This window comes from Astatotilapia calliptera, chromosome 4, assembly GCF_900246225.1.
Source record: "Astatotilapia calliptera chromosome 4, fAstCal1.2, whole genome shotgun sequence".
Classification (NCBI taxonomy): Eukaryota; Metazoa; Chordata; class Actinopteri; order Cichliformes; family Cichlidae; genus Astatotilapia; species Astatotilapia calliptera.
The window spans coordinates 5,846,193-5,868,554 of NC_039305.1; the positions used below are offsets into that span (position 1 = coordinate 5,846,193).

Below are 22,362 nucleotides of genomic sequence, written 5' to 3' on the forward strand. Positions count from 1 at the left end.
CCCTCCCTCCTTTGCCAAATCAGCTTTGTGATTGGCTTAAAGCGGCTCCATAGTTCTTACACGGACCAATGAATTTAATCCACATCCTAGGACGACAAAAGGGCACGCGACATTTTCAAGAAAGGACCTCGGCTTTTTAAATAGCTGCCTCAAGTCACGACTAACCATTAAAGGTTAACGCGAACACCAAACGATCACAGAAGAGGCAGCGTTTTGTTTGCAGGATTGGAGCGGCGTATATGAAACACGTTATTATGCCTGTATGACTCAGGGTAGTTTTATTAAACTTAATATAAGCGTACAGGCTCAGGTGCTGACACCTAATGGGTCCTTTTAGAAGATAACTTTTCCTGCTAATTGCAGGTTTTAATTTCCCCAATGAAAACCCGAGCGGCACATTCTTACCGTTACTCGGGTGTGAAAAACGGGATGCTTTTAATATAGCAGCTGCACAGCTAGAAGGCCCTTCTGTCTGGGGTGATATAGGGCAACCAACTATGGCATGATACTCGAATCTCAAGACAAGAGTTGGAAAGCTCCGGCAAATAAGATTTACTGCGATATATCACCAAGTCTTCCAGCTGGTGCATAATCCACAGCCAACGTAAACACGCGAGCGCCATTTCCGGGCTCGTGATAGCGGCTATAGTGGAGCGAGAGGTCGGAGCGAGAGGAGCGGGAAGTGGAGCGGTGGTGTCGGTTAACATTCCCGGGGTGGTCGACGACGGCATGGCAGCGGGAAAGGGAGCTGGGAAGCCCGCCTGGCTGTGGGACAATATGAGGTTACGGTTCATCGTTTGCTTCTTCGGAGTCTTCGTGTGCTACTTTTATTACGGAATATTGCAAGAGACGATGTAAGTAACAAGTAACGAAGCTAAACTAGAGACATTGTTATGCTGCTGTGAACCAAAACTCCCTTCAAAAAGCTGCCGCTTTAATATTGCTATGCATACATTAAAATTTTAGTTGGAGTTTGGTTATAGTTTTGTCTTTAGAAAAAAAATCACAGTTCTCATAATCGTAATCATATGAGCATATGACCTGAAGCACTGTCTTTGTAGATCTCCAGATCTGTTAAGTAAAACTAAATACAGTACTGCAGCAGTATCCCCCCTTTTTGATTGATTGATTTATTCTTACATATTTGTCACACCTAAATTTCACTATTAGACAAAGATGACCCATGTAAATATAAACCGTCATTTTTTAACTTGTTATTTAATTTATTAAAGGGGGGGCTATCAAACCCTACCGGGCTCTGCAAAAGTAATTACCCCCTAAAACTAATAAGCGGTTGTGCCAACCTTGGTAACAAGAACTGTAATCAAGTATTTGTGATAACTGGCAATGACTCCTTTATGTCACTGTAGGGCAGATATTGCTTTCCTCACTGTTCTTTGTAGAATTGGTTTGACCACATTAAATGGTTTTTTGAAAATGAATGTCTGTTTCAGGTCAATCTGAATTAAGTCTGGACTTTGACTAGCAGCTTTTAGCAGCTCTGAGGTGGACTTGCTGGTGTGTTTCAGATTATTGTCTTCCTGTTTAACCCAAGTGAACTTAAACTGTAGGGCACAAACTGATGGCTGGACATTCTCTATGAGGATTTTCTGGTCGAGCAAAATTTGCGGTTCCATCAATTAGAGCAAGTTGTTCTGATCATGAAGCAGCCTCAGGTCATAACACTACCACCACCATGTTTGACTGCTGCTGTTATGATGTGTTAGTTTTACATCAGATAAGATGGGATTCAAACTTTCTAAAAAGTTGATCTTTTGTCAGACAGGATCTATTTAAGCAATTTCTTTATTCAACGGGTTTGGCCTGGGTGTGACTAGTGAAACTGGGCTCAGCTTTCAAACTGCGGTAATCAGAGTTAACTTGTGGTTTAACGATAAATGGGCGCAATTACTTTTTCACACAGGTTTGGCTCTTTTTGCCTTAATAAATTAAATCATGGTTTTCTCTGGTTACCGCTGACTAATATTAAAATTTGTTTGATGAAATGAAACGTGTGTGAGAAATATGCAAAAGAATAAGACATCTGGAAAAATTCTTCTCTGAAGAATAATTTTTTTATTTTTAGTCTATCTTAAAAGCAAAATTCTGCATTACACAGACTTTTGTTTTTGCGTTGTTTTTCTTTTTTGGGGAGTATATTTAAAAATCTCAGAGATTTACTGGTTCAGGCATAAGTTTTTGCAAAAGAGACATTTTAGTTTCATGTATACTGTTTCTCCTATACATGCAACTTTAAAATCTGCAGTCTGGCTTATGTAAAGTAAGCAGAGCTCTGCCTGTGTTCTCTTTCACATACTGAGAAAGGACACAGATGGTATGCTGTCAACAAAGGGTACAGGAATACTCTCTGGTTTCAAAATGATGACTTGAAAATGCCATGTGAGGTGAAGCGGCACTTCTACAAACCAATGTCTGACTTTTATTACATGTTATTACATGTTGTTATGAATATGGACATATTATCTTCAGATTAGCCCACTAAAAACAATTGCAAACTGACACCAAGTACTCAAGCAAGACAGCTGCTGAAAAAACTTTTGGTCCACTAACAGACTGCTACCCTCACCACACCCCTCTTTCACTCTCCTTTTCTGAATGCCCTTTTCACAGCTAGGAGACACATGAAACCACTCAGATGTTTAACCTAGCTATTTGCATGCTCCTGCCAAGACGGGTCTGTTGTGTTCAACATGCTGTTGCTCTCTGTTTTCTAGCACTCGAGGTGATTATGGTCACGAGAAGTTCAGATTCGCCCGTACGCTGGTCTTCATCCAGTGCATCATCAGTTGTGTCTTTGCAAAGATCTGTGAGTATGTGCTGCACAAAATGCACACAAAAACTAATAACAGTGGTTAAAAGACTCCACTGACTCTGCTAGGAAACACCTGAGAACAACACCAGTCGAATCTCTTGTATGTTAACTTCTCTGCCTAATATTTAAAATAATGTAATGTTGTGAACTTTTTTCTTTAATTCTCTTTTAATAATTAGTGATCCAGTTTTTTGAGAGCTCCAAGCCAGATCACACGAAGAGCTGGCTCTATGGCCTGTGCTCGCTCTCTTATCTTGGAGCCATGGTGTCCAGTAACTCTGCCCTTCAATATGTCAACTATCCCACCCAGGTGAGTATGCCCTATTTAAATGGGTCAACAGTAACTGGTTATGTGTTTTTCTTTTTTCATTGTATGTGTATTTGTGCTTGAGCCTTGCATATTCTATAACTGCGTTTTTGTTTGATAGGTTTTGGGGAAATCCTGCAAACCCATACCAGGTAAATCGAACAAAAATAAGTGTTGTAGTGTTGCTTTTTAAAGTGCTTTCTTTCACCATATCATTTACATAATATTTTGTCACTGCTTACTTTTGTTTCCGTAGACAACAGTCTGTCTGTACTGACTAATTCAGAAAGTGTACAGTATGCAGGGTGTGTATGAGGAAATATACAAAGTCAAATTATTTACTTTTTTTTAAAGTGTAGGCTACCAAACAAACACGAGTGATTCTGAGGTCTTTTCTTACAGATTAGGGACACATTTAGTTTGAATATTCTTCTTAGGCATGTGGAGCTGAGAGCCTGCTTTGCATATTACAGTATGTCCTGTTTATACATGAAGGTTAACTCTCACCCCTCACAGCTTGGTTATCGCTTGAATTCTGTTTCCTTCCATATGTTTCACTCTCAGGGCTGAAGTTTTGACACGCTGTCCAGGCTGGTATCAATCGGCTTCATATTTCTGTTATTGTTTCCTTGCAGTGATGATCCTCGGTGTGACAATACTGAGGAAGAAGTATCCACTGGCTAAATACCTGTGTGTGTTGCTGATTGTGAGCGGTGTTGCTCTTTTTCTCTATAAACCCAACAAGAGCTCTGCTGTTGGTGATGACCATATTTTTGGCTTTGGAGAGATTCTGCTGGTGAGCTAACACATATTCTGTTCATTTCACCTATTTGTCCTCATATGCTGCCCATCTGCTTGCATCTCCCTCGTGTCCTCACGGGTGCTTTGACTTTCCCATTACTTTCATCTCACGTCTCGGTGTTGTGTTTTGCTGCATCATAGCTGGTCTCTCTGACATTGGACGGTTTGACTGGTGTGGCCCAGGACCACATGAGGGCTCGCTTCCAGACGGGTGCGAACCACATGATGCTGAACATCAACATGTGGTCCAGTCTGGTGCTGGGACTAGGTGAGTCTCACATCTAATAGAATATGTGTCAGGAGCATGCAGGCTCTCATTCCAACTGAAAATACATCTGGCCATTACACTGATTTGCTCACCTGCAGCTAGAGAGGAGACACTAATGAGCAAACTCACCTTGGTGTGGTTCAGTACTGCCAACACTGGTGAATATATGGTTTCAAAGCTTTCTTTATGAATAATTATCTAAGAGCATAGTACCGGTTTAAGGCTTTTGAAGAAAATTTCTTATGGTGCTATAATATTTATAATTAACAAAAAAATTTTGATTAAAGATAAGAACAAAATATCCTATGTTTAATGTAGTTTTCTTCAGGTGCTTTTCCACTCAAAACTTTTTAAACACCAATTCAAAGTGAAATCACCTCATGGTGATTTTGCATTTACAAAAGTACCATAAGGTGTAGTGCTGTGTTCCTAAGGTGATTTTAATGTGAGTTTGGTATATTTTATTCTCATTCTGGATTCTGACATGAGCTCCAGGATGAATAGCGGGTGTGATGAAGTAGATGGTAGCAAGAAGTTTAAAAAAAAAAACCCTCAAACAGAACCAATAACAGCTGCATTAGAAGCAGAAAATGTGTGCACTTTTCCCTCAGGAGGCAAAAACTCATTAATTCAGTCAAGGCATAGTGCGGAGTGTTATCTTTTTAGATAAGAAATCCTCCACCTCAAAGCCCTCAGTTCTGTTAGCAGATTGCTACAATATGCTGAAGAGCAAGGCACATAAAACTAACACAATTTAATGATGGGTTTTTTAAGGTTGGGTACTAATGGGCTCTGAGATAAAGATCAAAAGGTCAAAGATTATATGAGAACTGGAGGACTGTCATCACTTTTAAGCTAACTAACTGGTAGGGTCTGCCGTCTTGGAGTGTTTTTCTATCCTTCCTGAACCACTTTATTATGCTAAATTACATTTTATAAAGCTATGGCGTTTTTTTGTAAGCGTTAAGTGCAGTTCCAATATGCAACCTTAACAGCTTTTAGTTATTGGTTGTCAAATGTGTGCAAATGCAGATATACTCCTGGTTTCAACATGCACAGCAAGACTTTGATGTCTAGTATTTCCCAAGATGCAAAGGTATTCTTATACCTCCACTCATACAAATTCATTACACCCCCACACTAAGATTTCACCTAACTGCTAATACTGTACAGAACCACTTGGTGGTGCTGTACATTCACACTGTGAACTCGGTCTGGTTTTCTTACCAAGGATAGTCAGAAATGAACTGTGTTTTTGAAAAGTTGTTGATGTTACGTTCCTCTCTGTTCTCAGCGGTGTTGTGGACAGGGGAAGTGTGGGAATTCCTGAGTTTTGCAGAGCGCCACCCGGGCATCTTTTACAATATATTTCTGTTTGGAGTCACCAGTGCTTTAGGCCAGGTAGGTGGATCAATGCGAGTACTGATTATTAGCAATGCCATATTAAAGAACAGGAAACACCCTGTTGTGTTTTACAATAGATACTTAGTAATGACTGACATCCTGACTGACCGGCTCAAATGTTCCTTTTTCAGACCTTCATCTTCATGACAGTTGTGTACTTTGGGCCTCTGACCTGCTCCATTGTCACAACTACGAGGAAGTTCTTCACCATCCTTGGCTCTGTTATTTTGTTTGGCAATGTAATGACTACAATGCAGTGGGTTGGCACCATTCTCGTATTCCTCGGTCAGTAACTATATTACTTTCGTATTTTAATATATTAGATTTCCATTTTGTCAGGTTTCCAAAAGGTTGATTCTGTTCATCTGGACATAGTCTTTTCAATCCAAGTGACAAAACGTTTCTCCCATTGAAAACGCTACATCCAGATGAACAGAGTCAAATTTTTGGAATTTACTTACCTGGATGATTGAGTATGCATCAAGACATTTCATCAGGTTAAATGTATATAAAATATCTGTTCAGATGTTGTGTCTTCCCTCCATTCACATCTTTGGTTTTCTCACTTTAGGTCTTGGAATGGATGCTAAATTTGGCAAAGCCCCCAAGAAGACTACACACTGAAACACACTGGCGCACATGAGGAAAAAAAGAAGAGAAACACTAGATTGGAAACACTATAGCCAGTATATTATTTTCATAAGACATCATGTACAGGCACACTATATGTGCCTGTGACTTGTTGAACTATGGTCAGATATTTTACTGCATTTAAAAGAGAGTCGTTGTAGTTTTCAACTCCAGCTTCTGTTGTGTACAGTTGATATACTGAAGAGATGCATTATATGGGATCAAGTCCAGAATGAGCTGTGACACAACCTGCAGTCCTTTTTGTGGAAGAATTTGAACTGGCTGAAGTGCACAGGTGTAAACCTTATTTTATTTAGACAAATCTTTATTGTTTCTGAAACCAGCTCACCTGCCTTGGATTGATGTTGAACCAAACAAGGCCTTAGAAATACATTTCCAGCAGTTAACCCATGAAATTACACCAAATGGTTTACAAATGGATGCTTGAATGTGTGTAATTGTAACATTTAGTTTGTCTGAGAAAACAATTAGTAAGTTTAATGTCCTTTATGAAAATTTAGACGGTTGTATGTCGCCTGTTGTCTTATGTCCAGTCTTACTTTTAAATTGTATTTACGTTTATTTTCTAAAGTTGAAAATTACTTGCCATAAAAGGGAAATTATTATATTTTGTTGTCATTTTTATTCTTTTTTTTTTCCAGTTTTTAAAAACTGGTTCAAATCGGTTCATTCTAGAATGGTATTGACTGCATCATGGCACTAATCACCAGCTACTTGTTAAACTTGTTAGCCAAACCCAACAATTAAATGTATTTAAACACCCATCGATATTCCAATAATATGTAGCTTACACAATTTTCTCTACTTCAAATAATATTTTTAAAGATGCATTGATTGTGGAAATGCACCTAAGGAATGAAAGGACACTGGACTTCTAAATATGAAATGCCCCATAATCAATATTTTGAATGGAACTGATAAAAAACTGGAATATTGATTATATCTTAAGGGAAATGTCCTTAAACCTGACAATTAAAACTAAATAGCCAGGGTTTTGTTTTGTTTTGTCTTGAAAATCAATGCAGTGTTTGGAGGAGAAATAGCTGACAGTGAACTCTGCAGTTAAAACATGGATGCACTGATAAGAGATGTTAACAGCAGCCTGTTTTGTTTCTTTATATTTAATAAAGAATCAAAATATGCAATCTTTAATGTATTTAAATAAGGCCTGCAAAATTTTACCTTCATACTACAGAAATGTTAAGTTATAGGTCCTCAAAGTACTTAGGGGACATAAGTGTTTTTCCCCCCCAAGATTTTTAAATCGGTCATAATTTAATAAGTGCATTTGATAGCAAAAATTGAAATCTGATGACATTTTCAGGGTTTAACCTTCCACTTAGATTAGTTTTACACCCACTCTAAATGTCACAGTCCAAAGCCCAATTCTTGTTTTCTTTAGCATGATTAATTAATACATTTTTATAACCAACTCTTAACATCAATATCATAGTTCACCAATATCATACAGTGAAATCTGAGATCTATTTTATCATTCAATTAAAATACATTTGAAGTAAATGAGCACTATTTATGTATAATGCAAATTATATACTCTGTGTGCACTTTGAGAGAAAGTACTCAGGAAATTATATGAAAGTAGCATTTAGCATTTAAATATACCACAGTTGTAGTTCAAAAAATAAAATTACAACTCATAACAGTGCAGAGGGGAGGCCTCAACAACAACAACATTAACTGTGAGGAGAAAATCCAAATAAAACAAAAGTGAAAACAAAATAGCAACTTTAAAAAAATATGATAACTCATCAAGGTCATGAAAGTCATGATGATTTTGGACTCTTTGTTATTTCTTTGAACTGTTGTTTTTCCAGTGTGGAATGATTGTACGACAAACATCTTTAATGGCTTTTAAAAATACGAATTGTTCTGTTTAGCAAGTTTCAGCTCAACCACACAGTTTTGGTAGCCATTAGCAAGCTGCTGGAAGAATTCTGGCTGAACATTTGACTTTTCTTGGCAGAATTTTATTTTTTTTAATCTGCTTGATTCCCTGGCAAGAAGTTGGATTTTAATCATACTGCACAAATTTCCAATAGAGTCGAGAATTTGTTCCAGAAACTTAATGCTAGCCTCCTTTATCCATTCCAAACCCAGCTTTGGATTTGTGCTTTGGATTGTTTGGTGATCCTTTTGGAACACCCAGCTGTGTCCCATTGTTCTGTACTGGTCAATCCAGTGAATCCTCCTTATGCTGGCAAAGAGAAATTACCAGTTGTAACCAATCATTCTCTGTGATGAGAAGTTAATAGGCCTTTGCCTTGTCAAAAAAGATTTGGGTGAATGTGTGCCGTATATATATATATATGTTTATATATATATAGGAATATGTATCTGTATACTTTTGACACACTGGATTAGCGAAAATCCAAAATACATTCAAACTTATGCCCACAATTCTTTGTTTTTTAAAGATCTAAGCTGTGCAATCATTCCCCTCTCGAAAAAGAAATGTTTTTAAAAAAAAAACTAAATTACCATAACTTTCATACCCATGATGAGTGTATGTAAACTTCTAACCTTCTAACCTTGCTCTCTGTAGATGCCATAGAGCAAGATAAGGAGTTATGAAACTTTTCATTTCCCTAGAACAAAGTTAAGAAGCAAATAATGAAATACATAATGAATTACTCTGAATATTTATTCTCAAACATCATAATGATCATGGTGTGTCTCTACTGTTATCTATCATGCCACTAATATTAAAGATTTTTTTAAATAGAGTAAAGGGGAATTTAACATTAGGTAGACTTTATACTGTAGCTTGATATAATTATGAGCAACAGCTACTTCTGTCTTGGTATGGGAAACATATATAGCTGACTGCACATATTACAGTAAACACAATTTATATTTATAGTGCAGTATAAGATGATAAATGAAAAAATATCTGTTCTGGATCAGTGGGAACCAGAATTATTTTTTTAAATTATTTTTATTTATTTATTTTATTGAGTTTTGACTTCAGTTGAGTTTAATATAGCTCCCAAAATGTGTTTGCTCATTTTGGTTACAAATGTTTACTTTTCATTGAGTTTTTATTAGCTTAAGTCTTTATTTTAGGCCTCCAGGATATGGAGAGCATCTCCTGGAGAGGATGTTTAGGGAAAAAATCAGAATATCTAGTACATTAAAAAAAAAAAACCTTTCTGAAAGCAGGTCACCCACAAGTCCCAATAAACATGTTCATCAAAGCCTCATCAGGCTGGTTACGATATGTTTTTCATTTTATTTTAAGTTTTTTTTTCAAGTACACAAAATCGTTTCAGTTAGCTTATATATATTTTTTCAAAAGTGTACTTTTTTATTTTTATTAACTAAAAAGCTTTTTCGACATCTACTAGTTTTTATTTTAGTTTTAATTAATTACAATAACCTCGGTAGGATCTAAGCTTTTCTTTGTTTAATAATCACATAAAATTTGAACGAAATATTGGGAATAAGAATAATAAAATACTTTTTTTTTCATTGGAGTAGGTAAATAGGTACATAAAATAAGTATTCCAAATTAAATTAAGACGAACATTTTTTAGGCTTCACAAACAGAGACAGTCCTGAAGGTTAATTTTATTCTTGACCTCAAGAAAAAGAGAATATATATTAAATATTTGTTTTGTTCAAAATAAGCAATTGTTGGGGCTTTTAAACCACTTTGACTTTGCCGGATTAAAAATGCTGCGTGGAAATCAAAGCTCGAGCATTATAACAGCTCATTAATTAAGCCATGTGAAATTATTCGGAATTTATTATATCCACTAACAAAATTATCGATATGCATACTGAACATAGTAATAATTAATTCCGTTTTTTAATCACGCTGGATCAGGCAGTGTGTGAGCATCCTATTGGTGCTTGCTCTACCCTCCTTCCGCCCTTTCTCAAGGATTAAATTGCGCACTGTTCTGGCAAGACTGCTCGTAATCCTTTTATTTGGGTACAAAGTCGGTTAACTTGGCACGCGAGGAACGACAAAATGCTCGCCATAGTCCGCAAACAACTTAGAAGTCACCCAGCTGTAAGTATATTGCAACTATATTCAGGTTAAAAGTCATTTTGGGTAATCTTTTTGAGAGCCCAGGCTGGTACTAGGCTAAGTTGCCAGTTAGCAGTGCTAGCTTGATTAGCCTCTGCGTTTGACCGCACTGACTTTGAGAGATCAAAGTATGTAGCAGTCTTTGTTTTCATTTTTTCTGTGTAATTTGTTGGTTAAGAGTGATCCTTCTGGCAGCTGATGACTTTCAGTTAAATAAGGTCACGACTTTAGTCATTCGATGGTTATTGATTATTAGCCACGAAGAGCCTTTTCATGTCCTCTAAATAGCTGCTCCCACTAGTTAGCTGGCTACATTGGGTTAGCAAGTCCTTGTGAACTATTAATAGAACCCACAAAAGCGCCTCTCTTTTCGACAAAATATGTGTATATATTTTATAGTTATGGTAGTTAAAGTTGGCCAATTTTAGCCCCTGTTCGTTTCATGTTTCATTCCAGAGGCTGCCTACGTGAACAGGGGCGTGTTTTCAGTGTAAACATGTAGTTGAGTGTCATTGTCTTGAGAGCTTTAGGATTCTCTCAGCTGATAAGATGCCTTATCTTCCTTTGTCTCTTACAGCTGATCCCCCTTTTCATCTTCATCGGTGGAGGAGCAGCCATGTCTCTGTTGTACCTCGCCCGTCTGGGCTTGAGAAACCCTGATGTCTGGTAAGTCATGTGTCGTTTTCTTAATTAAAAATGTGTTTGTTTTTCGTATTTGCATACAAGAGAATTTTCAAGTTCGTTGCCATGTACCTAGGAGTTACTCTTTAACTCTTCTTTCTGCAGCTGGGATCGCAAGAATAATCCAGAGCCCTGGAACAAACTTGGCCCAAATGATCAGTACAAGGTGTGCATCCCTTATGTTTAATTGTCTTGCAGTCTTGATTTTTCTGCTCTGATGTATTTAACAGTGGAGGTGGTTTTACTCTTGGATTGTATTGTGCAGCTTTAGTGGTGGAGTTTCTTATCCAGGGATAATTCCTCTTTAGTTGGACTAATCAAACATAATCTTGTTAACGCTGACCTGTGTTAACAAATCTTATCAAGTCATTAACGAGTGTAACTTGATGTAGTAGTGTTTGTTGTGGCAAGTGACCCAAACCATTTATGGTGGTGCATGCATTTTTCTGTGCAATCTTGGTGTTGGGCCTAATTATTTTTTATTTATTTTTTTGTGTGTGTCTTTTCAGTTTTTCACAGTCAACATGGACTACAGCAAGCTGAAGAAGGACCGTCCTGATTTCTAAACAACAGCTGGACCACAAGCACAAAGATCGGCAGATCTGCACAAACTGGCTCATTGTGAACGTTCCTCTGGAAAGCTTAATGATGCAGAGGCTTAACCCGCACAGATGTTACATATTTAAGTTTCCTCATTGCATCGATTTGGCTTTTGGATATTGATTTACTCACCGTCTCATCAATAAAGTACAGGAGTCTTTTCTCCTCTATACTGAGAAAATTTGTTTTTATTTTTTCATGTGCTGTTGCCTGCTATATGCTTGTCCTGTCTTAATTTGCATCATCACTTTCCAGTGTCTAATATGCATACATATTGCATCACTTTTCAGACCAATGTCCACAACTTCTTTACATTTGTCATGTTCTGCTGCTGCTATACCTGCTTCGCATTCACCTAATTTTAGCTTTGTCCTGCTTTAACCCAATTAACAGTAAATTACGTACCACACTACTTTTGGTTGCTGTCCAATCTTTTGACATAAAAAGGAAACCCTGTCTGTATTTGAACCACCTTTGGTTGCAATTGCTTCAATCGAGAAGACATGGTGGCAAAAAGGTGTGTGGGTTTCTCTCCCCCCCCCCCCCCTTTTCAAAGCTGGACTTGATGGTTTAGAGCAGTAGCGTGTTCGTGTTACACATTAAGTGGAATGAACTGGAAGTTGGCAGTGGGACATTTGGAGGTGTGTCTTCTTACAGAATGCCGTCGCTCTCAGCCAGATAAGTTTGTAAATGTCAACAGGTCGTGCTTTTCCATCTGCAGCCTGGAGAAATGCGACAAGGATGAGCAGTCAGTGCAGTGCAGAAAATGTCAAGGACACTTTCGTATTTGAATGGAAGCCCTCGTTGGAGTCTTCACCCATCCTCTGTAGTTTTGCATACATGTGAATCCCCCAGTTTTCACCTTGGGGCTTTTGCTACAGTGTATAGCACAATATCAGCGTTTAATCTAAATGTGTGTGTGTGTGTGTGTATATATATATATATATATATATATATATATATACACACATACACAGTGGCTTGCAAAAGTATTCCGCCCCCTTGAACTTTTCCACATTTTGTCACATTACAGCCACAAACATGAATTAATTTTATTGGAATTCCACGTGAAAGACTAATACAAAGTGGTGTACATGTGAGAAGTGGAACGAAAATGATACATGATACCAAACATTTTTTACAAATAACTGAAAAGTGGGGTGTGGTAATTATTCAGCCCCCTGAGTCAATACTTTATAGAACCACCTTTTGCTGCAATTACAGCTGCCAGTCTTTTAGGGTCTGTCTCTACCAGCTTTGTACATCTAGAGACTGAAATCCTTGCCCATTCTTCTTTGCAAAACAGCTCCAGCTCAGTCAGATTAGATGGTCAGCGTTTGTGAACAGCAGTTTTCAGATCTTTCCACAGATTCTCGATTGGATTTAGACACCACACAGGTCAGGGATAAAGTTATTGAGAAATTTAAAGCAGGCTTAGGCTACAAAAAGATTTCCCAAGCCTTGAACATCCCATGGAGCACTGTTCAAGCGATCATTCAGAAATGGAAGGAGTATGGCACAACTGTAAACCTACCAAGACAAGGCCGTCCACCTAAACTCACAGGCCGAACAAGGAGAACGCTGATCAGAAATGCAGCCAAGAGGCCCATGGTGACTCTGGACGAGCTGCAGAGATCCACAGCTCAGGTGGGGGAATCTGTCCATAGGACAACTATTAGTCGTGCACTGCACAAAGTTGGCCTTTATGGAAGAGTGGTAAGGAGAAAGCCATTGTTAACAGAAAACCAGAAGAAGTCCCGTTTGCAGTTTGCCACAAGCCATGTGGGGGACACAGCAAACGTGGAAGAAGGTGCTCTGGTCAGATGAGACCAAAATGCAAAACGCTATGTGTGGCAGAAAACTAACACTGCACATCACTCTGAACACACCATCCCCACTGTCATATATGGTGGTGGCAGCATCATGCTCTGGGGGTGCTTCTCTTCAGCAGGGACAGGGAAGCTGGTCAGAGTTGATGGGAAGATGGATGGAGCCAAATACAGGGCAATCTTGGAAGAAAACCTCTTGGAGTCTGCAAAAGACTTGAGACTGGGGCGGAGGTTCACCTTCCAGCAGGACAACAACCCTAAACATAAAGCCAGGGCAACAATGGAATGGTTTAAAACAAAACATATCCATGTGTTAGAATGGCCCAGTCAAAGTCCAGATCTAAATCCAGTCGAGAATCTGTGGGAAAGTTTTGCAAGCCACTGTATATATGCTGCCAAGCCTCACTCCAGATAGGTTCTTATTAGAGGTAATAAAATCTGTTTTAAAGGGGTGACAAGATGGAAGCCAGTGGCGTACTTGGTCCATAGTGAACACTCCATCAGGGGAGAGAAAACTCGCTTTCTGCCTTATTCATGGTATCACTAATGTGTACAGACATTTTTTGAATTAATGATGCAAAATCACTACCTTAAAATATAAGGAAATTGGCATTTAGACTTATCTAACAGATTTCTTAATTTTTTTTAAAAATGTTAATAATTTTTACATCGACTTTGGTGTTTTTGAGGAATAAATGCATTAAATTAAAAAAAGACTTTGTTGTAACAATTGTGCTTTCATGTAAATGTTAAGCATACATACAGTTTACATACACCCATCATGGACATGAATGTCATGGTAATTTGGGGCTTTGTTTTCTTTTAACTTTCCAGGGTAGAATGATTGCACAGCATACATCTTTAAGTCCATACAGGGTCAAAAGCATACATAAAGTATGTATACTTACATGTATACATTCCAAATAACAGATATGTTGGTCCTGTAGCAGGTTACACCTTCACCATGGACTTTTGTAGCCATTAACGACCTTCAGGCATAATTCAGACTGGATATTTGACTGCTCTTCTTGGAACAAGAGTTCATTTATGATATTAGAGAAGGCTGCAGTCAACTGAGACTGAAGAATTCACTTGGAAGAGTGACAAAAACATTTCTTCCAGTGAAAACGCTACAGCAGTCATCAGTTTTCCTGGATTTGCTTACCTGGATGATTGAGCATGCATCAAGACAAGAGATCATTTTAACTAGGTGTTTTTTTTTTGGTGGGAACCTGGATTTTAAGCATAGTCCATAAGTTTTCAAAAGAGTTGAGGTCAGGGCTTTGGGAAGTCCAGTCCAGAAACGTAATGTTAGCTTGATTTATCCATTATACATTCCAAACCCAGTTTTCATGTGTGTTTGGGATCATTGTCTTGTTGGAACACCCAGCTGTGTCCAAGCTTCAGCCATTTAGTTGTTAAGTTGGGGTGAATTTGTAGAATTCGAAGGTAGTCCTCCTTCTTCATTATTCCATCCCCTGTATGCAATGTACCAGTACCAGTGGCAGCAGCCCCAGTGCATGATGGAGCCATCACCATGCTTGACAGTATTCTTTCTGTTTGAAAGCCTCAACTTTACTCTTCCAAACATACCTGTTGTCACTGTGACCTAATACTTCAGTCTTTGTCTCAGCTGGCCACTTTTCTTCAGAAGGCATTTGTCTTGTCCACGTGGGCAGCTGCAGATTTCAATCAAGCTTGAAGGTGTCAGTTTTGGAGCAGGGGCTTATTTTCCAGGAGCAAGCACTTTGGCGACAGTGGGACGGAAAATCTCCCTTTTAACAAGAAGAAACCTCTTGCAGAACCAGGCTCAGGGAGGGGCAGCTATCTGCTGGGACCTCAATTCCTCCCATCTGAGGATGGGGTTGTTGAGTGTTCTTCCCAAGATTTAAGTGAGTATATGCATATCTTTGAGCCAAAACACTCTCAGTTCTACCAAGAATATCGAGCCAGAATTATGCTAGAAGCTTGCTGATGTCTACAAAAAATCCTAAATAAATTCAAACATATACAGCCAATTCTTGTTTTTTAAAGTCATTAAAGAACAATGAATGTACATTGAATCATAACATTAACATAACATTATTACAATACTGGCTTAGGAGCTTTTCTAATAATCTAACAGTCAACTCTTGAGCGGTTTTTGACAGGCAGCTAAAGGGGGAAGAGTTCAAACTGCTTTGTGGCAGTAACACCTCTGAGGAAACTGGCTGAACACAACTGCAGAGCCAAGCTGACCTGCATCTTTACCCTCCCACTCCTGACCCTTGACCCCTTGAATTCAGCTTTTTTCTGCCACACTGCAAAGGTAGCATAGAAAAAAAAAGCAACAAGGAAAATTAATGTGAGGCAAGACACTAGGCAGCTGGTGCTGCAAATTTTCTTCAAAAGGTCAAACCAAAGGTCAGGCAGCCCAGAAACATGGGAGAATGCAGAGAATCTTGCACCATTCATATTAGCAAAGTCCTGACCAAAGCATCTTCATAAAGCTTGTGTGAGTTTTGAAGTTTGTGCATGAGAAGAAACAATTAAAAAGCTCTTCTATTCTCTTTAATCTGAAAGCCATGCACTTGAAGCTGTTGCAATTCTCCCCCAGTATAAGCCTGTTAGCAACAGCTAGACATCCCGTTTTCTCTTTTCGAGAATTATCTTGAATATTTTATGACTGTGATCGGCAAAGTTTAGCCATGATGTCTGAGCAGAAATACAAGTGAGTGGCCTGCTTAAATGACTGCTTTTCAAAAAGTCATTTAGGAAATCATCAGTACCACAAAAATAATCTTCAGCTGTCTTTTTTTCTCCTTTCAGTTTTTGTTCAGCTTTTTGATTAGTGCAGCTGCTCAGGTTTAAAAGATAATGGAACTTTAACTTAGAAGCTAAGGTTAATGGTTTTAAATCTATTTAATTTTACATTTTATTTTCAATATTCTTAATTCTCCAGCTAAAAAAAACATTTCATTAAAATAAAAGTCCTTCACCTATGTTTGCCAATGATTTGCAATTTACCAACAAACCTTTCCAGCATTTAGTTTCATCCCTCATTTAATAACCAAATAGTGCAGTTTCATTTGTTGTGTTGCCCATAAATTAAATAATAATAATAATAATAATGGATACTTTATTGATCCCCATGGGGAAATTACTTGTTTTTCTCTGCATTTGACCCATTCACTCAGTGAAGCAGTGGGCAGCCCACTAAGCAGGCGCCCGGGGAGCAGTGTGTAGGGACGGTACCTTGCTCAGGGGTACCTCAGGGTAGCCGTTAAGTGGATTCGAACCGCCGACCTTCCGATCATGGGGCGACCACTTTACCTACTGAGCTATCCCTGAAAGAGAAACAGTTTGTTTACACCTCTTGATGAACAGCAAACACAACTGAACTGCAATTTCCTATATTATTATATGACATGTGCTGCCTTGTGCTTTCCTTATATCTATTTTCTAACTCCTCTTCTCACCAAACCCTCAAATATGTTGACACCTTAATCTCTAACTCCTTTTTTATGTCTTCATGGCTACAGCCAAGGCCAGAGGCATTTTGTTTTCAGGTTGTCCATCCATCCTTCCCATTGTCATGGAAGCAATAGCAGAAATACCAAAAGGAAATTTGATTTGATCTGACACAAAGGTCCATTTGGGCTCAAGGATGACCTAATTGGAATTAAGTAGTCAAAGGCGAAGGTTGCTGTGACCTCACAAAACCCGTGTTTGGCCGTAACTAAGTGCTATATACAACCTGGGAGGTAATTCAAGTAACTGTCTGTACGCACAAAATATGCAAATGAGAAACATTCTTTTAGATGTCCTCCATTAAACACACAGTAGAGACACTTTCAATTCAATTCAATTTCAATTCAATTGGTTTTATTTATATAGCACCAAACCACAACAACAGCCTCAAGGCGCTTTATAGTGTAAGGTAAAGACTCTACAATCATACATTAGGTTCAACATCTAAAGTACCCACACACGCAGACACAAAAATCCCCCAAACACACTTTTTTGTGCAACATTTTATAGATATTTCATACAGAATGACAGTGAGAAAAACAAACAAGTGCTTCAGACTGAAAAGGAACAAACATCGTGATGGATTTCATCCACTTTTATCTCTGTGTCAATATTGCCTCAGTAATGTCTTAGTTACTTCTCAATTACCACTCTGTTTTTGGCTCAGTAGACTCAGACACAGACATCCACACTCACAGATGCATTACTGAAAGAATAAACTGCTTTCCCTCCCCTGCTGTGAGCTGTGCTGAGTAATGAGTGAAAGCCTTTCTCCTCCTGATTCTTGCAGGGTGAGTGCCTCTTATTTTTTTTTACCATTTGGTGTTCAACTCGGATCTGCTCTCCATTTGTTCTTGTTTTGTTTCACCCCTGCTTTATCCTTCTCTGTGACCATTTCTCCTTTACTCTTCATCATTTTTCCTTTTTTTTTGGACTTTTCCAGTTTCACTTCCATAAAGCTCAGACACTGACACATGCTCACATAGCCAACAGAGAGGGAGTTTGCTGTATACGTTTTTTTCCCCTCTGAATAAAATCACATTGATCCTTGAGTCTGCTCACCGAGGATGACAAAGTGCCATTTTCAGCAGATGCACAAAAAGGTCAGGGTTGTCGATGTATTTTTGCATGAGGGATTGAGTAAGGATGCTGCAATTTAACATCCATTTCAAGAGGAATACTGCAGGAATTAATCATCTCCGATATCTCAGGGACAAAGAGGCTGTGTGAGCATGCTTTATGTGGTGTTTCACAGCATGCATCACTCAGTTTGGAGCCAATTCAGCATTGGACTGGCTGGATGGTTAGAGACTGTCTCATATATACAAGGTCTCAGGTTTTTATCGCTGAAACAATCAGTGAGTGTTGTCCTTGAGTAAGACAGTGCACCCCTCAGGATAGACTGCCAACCAAATATCTGCAGTGAAAACGGATGTAAGCTAAAGTGTGATTAATCTGTGATCATTCTATCAGTGCTTGACAAGGATGGAAAGGAATGAAGTATTGCAAGAAAAACTAGCAAACAAACCCAATCCAAGTTCTCATCATTCTTGGCATCTGTGTTTTGATGAAATCTGCTTTTTTCACCCTTTTTTTTCTTGCATCCATGGTAGGAAAGCAGGTCAAAATTTAAATAGCTGAAAATAGAACATCTGGCTGGGCCTTGTCAGTCAGCAGTGCGTAATGAAATATGGAAATTGGGGCGCTCTTCAAAGAGATGGAGCCGTCCTGGGTCTCCAGCAGGCCCCTCAACAGCCCCGGCGGAGCCCCGCCCCTCTGAAACGTGTGCTACATTTCCAGGTGCTGCCGCTGCGGCCCAGTCCGCCGGCAGTGCCAGCTCGTTAGCGCTCACAGCCTGGTGGAGCTGGCAGCTGGCATCATTAAACTTCAAACCGGCTTTCGACCCGGGGTGCCGCCGCGGGGAGAGACCGCCCGCTTATCCGCCTGCCAACAGCTGATTAGAGCCACGCTGACACCAGCAACCAGACTACATCCAGACAGCGCTTCCACACACCAGCAGCTACACCAGCACCACCTATCCCAACAGCTTATCCCACACATCACCGACAACCACATAAACTATCCAAAGAGCAACCAGACATAGAGACAAGCCCACAGCACCGGAGTAACCGAAATCAGTGTGTGCAGCGTGTCTAAAGATTGGCAGCAAGGCTGAAGGAGAGCAAAAGGCTCCCATAGCCATTTAGCTTTTATTTTCATGCTGAGCAACTGTAGAGAAAAAAGTCAGACGCAGTAACACTTATGCAGAATTTGACTTTTAATGGATTACAAGAGTCAGTGTTTTAGCAAGGCCTCTGAATGTTATTCTGCATTAAAAACATCTGTTTCCGCTTTGAGACTAGCTGGAGAAAATTGGCGAGTACTTGAAAGTTATTGTATTAGTCAGAATCGAACATTTTTCCTCCCAGCAGTTTTGCATGAAGTGGCCTTAAAACAACACTTTAACACTTTAGAACAAGCTTTTTCCCCATGTTTGCCAAAAAGATGAAATATATAAATATAGCCAGGTTTTTCAAAGTAAATAATATTCTCATACATATATAATAAATTCCCCAATCTCCACAGGCAGTCTTTATCCTTCAAGTTCAGGTCCTCTACCTACCAGAGGCCTGGGAGCTTGACCGTAGGCAGTATCTTTGCTGTTTGAGAGATCTTGGCTGTCGTTTCTGGGATCCACTGGAACCATTAGCCTAGTTTGTGCCCTCTGATTACCACTGGGACCACTCTTCCCTTCACCTTCCACCTTCGTCATCTCTAGCTTTTCTGTATTTCCCAAGGTTGGGTTACCAATTCACCTAACCTGATGCAGGTCTTTGGACAGAGGAAAGAACTGTAGTACCCCTAGAGAAACCATACAAGGATGGGGAGAACACGTGAATGCCACATCATCCAGTTGGTGGATTCAAACATGTGCTGTGAGGCAACAGTGCTAACCACTGTACAACCATGCTGCAATAAGATGGAATCAGTGTGCAGTCAGTTTGCAATTGAATGGGTGTCATATTGGCAGTTACGAGCAATCGCTTACTGATAATACACATATACACATTAAACAGAAAATCACATGAGCTACTTACATTCTGAGCTGAGTTGCTTCAGGATACTGATTTAACTAGAAAATGACAGACGCCCAGAAGTATAACCAGAATACAGCCATTTGGAAACGAGTTGAGTCAAGTCCCCTACTGATTCACCCCAGATGAGTTGTGCCGTCTCGCTCAGACTAATTGCAATCATAAATTAAACGGCAGTTATTTGCAAACCCTTTTCAATCTGTCTGAGAATGACTGCAGCCAGTCCAACCACATTTGTTTGGGGAGAGACTGCTTCTCACCAGGAGACCTGTGCAATCACCTTGTTATTGAAAGAACTCGCCAAGAAGGTTGAAGGTGTTGTATGCTTTTCTAGTCACAAGGAAGTTGCTATCTCAGTCACACTTTTTACTCTAGTGTGACTGAGCCATTACAGCAAACATGGCTTGCTGTGTATCCAAGAAGCCTATGCTTGTGTGTGTGAGTGTGTGTGTGTGAGTGTGTGTGTGTGTATCTTGTGAACGAATTAGCAGGCAAACTAGTTAGCAGGTGTCGTGAGTTTGTGGGACGCACCCACATACAGTATAAAAGGTGGATATACCTTCTGGCTCTGAAAAGTGAAGCCAACTCTGAACTGCCTTAAACCTGCATTGCTTTTAATGGCCAACAGGGGGCGATACTGCTGTTTGCAAACAGATTTCTGTACCTATAGATTTCTAGGAAAAAATGCCCTTATGACTTCTGTTTTTCTTTGATAGATGTCAAGAGTGTCATAACAATATTATCACATCTGGCCCACCCAACATTTGCCAAAGGGCCCAAAGTATTTATATTAGACCCAAATTTGTCTGCAATCGGCATAGTGTCACTGTTCAGGTCAGATAACACCCAAGTTGCCTCTTTCTTTCCATTGAATAACATTTAGAAACACTACTGTCCTTTGCTTCCAGAGCATCTTTCAGATCTACTCTTTGAAAAAAAAAGAATACTGACAATATTTTCTTGTTTTGCTAATGTGAGAAAATATTCAACATAACCCACCAGTTGTTGATGACTCAGAGAGAGCACAAACCCGGAGTATTCTCCTGAAAGGAGTTTCTTTACAGTTATTGCCTCCAAATGGATTGTTGGCTAGTTTGTGTGCATACCTTTGCCTTTCTATCAAATGATGAAAAAGAATTTAATTTGCACTCAATCAGGCTCATGTATGTGGCAGAGCGCCCGTATCTCGTCAAACCCGGTGACACACATGAACACTAGTCCCACTGGAGCCACAGACTGGTTTGAGCTCCATTACCATCCTTTTGTTTCCTTACATTGCTCTTCTTTTATCTTCTCTCACTGCTGGGCACAAGCAGAGACTTGATAATTTCCACTGTGATTGAGTCATGAATGATAATGGCTTGATTATTTGGTTAGAATTGCTCTCTTTAGATTCATTTCATGTTCTGTGGTAATTGAGAAGCTTTTTCAGTCTGGATAATACCAAACTGTTCATCTGACAGCTTTTAAACATCCCCCAGTCTTCATATTTTCACAGCTGACTTTTTTTTTTTTTGGCCAGTGGAAAACTCATTTCATTCTTCGTGCTGTTGGAAAATCTCCAGACAATTTCCATTAAATCAATGTATTACCATACCACACGGCTTTAACAGAAACCTTAAAGCCAGTGCAATGTGCTCTGAGACTATACTCTCCTGTGACTAAAGACCGACCTCCAAGAAACCCTGCAGTTCATCAGAGGGCTGTCGAGGAACTTTGGCTCTCCCCCTTGAGGTCTAGGTCATTCCTTAATCATCCATTCTGTCACTCTTTAGAGCCTAAAGGAGGCCAGTGTTACAGTATTACAGTAGAATACCCAATATAAGAAGTCTGTTATTTAAATATTGATAACTATCTTTAACACTGAAAGGAAGCTTTTGCTGCAACCATAACTTTCTTGTAGAATAGCAGAAAATCCATTAATGTGCTCTAAAGGTACCTCAGGGACCGGCCTGGGCTGCTCAGAGGAGAAACAGCTCTGTTATGCTGAGTTTAAAGAGAGGACCGTAGTAATAATTCAGCTCTGCAGTTAATGAATACAAATACTCACAAATATCAAGCTGATTCTAGTAAAAGCAGGAGCAAAAGAAAATAGAAAACAGATATGGGGTCTAAAAAACCTTAGATAGGGACAACATGCCCAATCTTGTCTTTTATTTGGATGAGCTGCTTTAAACAAGAGCTGTGTGGGTCTAACAAACAAATGAGCAGGAGGTTAATAAGAGGTCCAGCCGAACAACTGAAGAAGGTGCCTCACTCCTTAAAGAATCCCTAATGAGCTCGCTCTGCTTTTTTTTCCACTACCTTGCGCATTGATTGCTCACAAAAC

The 22,362-nt window shown here is 39.3% G+C and overlaps 2 protein-coding genes across 2 annotated transcripts; both read left to right on the forward strand.

Moving 5' to 3' along the window:
- Positions 1–94: 94 nt before the first annotated feature.
- On the forward strand, positions 95–6,871 carry slc35b1 (solute carrier family 35 member B1). The gene is made up of 9 exons (XM_026164224.1): positions 95–854; positions 2,736–2,827; positions 3,013–3,143; positions 3,262–3,292; positions 3,776–3,936; positions 4,083–4,209; positions 5,504–5,610; positions 5,745–5,898; positions 6,185–6,871. The coding sequence occupies exons 1-9, from the start codon at positions 730–732 to the stop codon at positions 6,235–6,237; spliced, it is 981 nt and encodes a 326-aa protein (XP_026020009.1). The 5' UTR covers positions 95–729; the 3' UTR covers positions 6,238–6,871.
- A 3,264-nt stretch (positions 6,872–10,135) lies between these two features.
- ndufa4a (NDUFA4 mitochondrial complex associated a) lies at positions 10,136–11,780 on the forward strand. Its single transcript, XM_026163650.1, has 4 exons — positions 10,136–10,300; positions 10,896–10,984; positions 11,105–11,165; positions 11,509–11,780. Exons 1-4 carry the CDS (start codon positions 10,259–10,261, stop codon positions 11,563–11,565), a joined length of 249 nt encoding a protein of 82 aa, XP_026019435.1. The 5' UTR covers positions 10,136–10,258; the 3' UTR covers positions 11,566–11,780.
- Positions 11,781–22,362: the final 10,582 nt, after the last annotated feature.

Excerpts from the sequence above, each read along its gene's own strand:
- slc35b1 (XM_026164224.1), top strand. The coding sequence starts at position 730 with ATGGCAGCGGGAAAGGGAGCTGGGAAGCCCGCCTGGCTGTGGGACAAT. Across the intron at positions 2,828-3,012 it reads TTGTGTCTTTGCAAAGATCT|TGATCCAGTTTTTTGAGAGC; the intron begins GTGAGTATGTGC and ends TTTAATAATTAG. Across the intron at positions 3,293-3,775 it reads ATCCTGCAAACCCATACCAG|TGATGATCCTCGGTGTGACA; the intron begins GTAAATCGAACA and ends GTTTCCTTGCAG.
- ndufa4a (XM_026163650.1), top strand. The coding sequence starts at position 10,259 with ATGCTCGCCATAGTCCGCAAACAACTTAGAAGTCACCCAGCT. Across the intron at positions 10,985-11,104 it reads TTGAGAAACCCTGATGTCTG|CTGGGATCGCAAGAATAATC; the intron begins GTAAGTCATGTG and ends TTCTTTCTGCAG. Across the intron at positions 11,166-11,508 it reads GCCCAAATGATCAGTACAAG|TTTTTCACAGTCAACATGGA; the intron begins GTGTGCATCCCT and ends GTGTCTTTTCAG.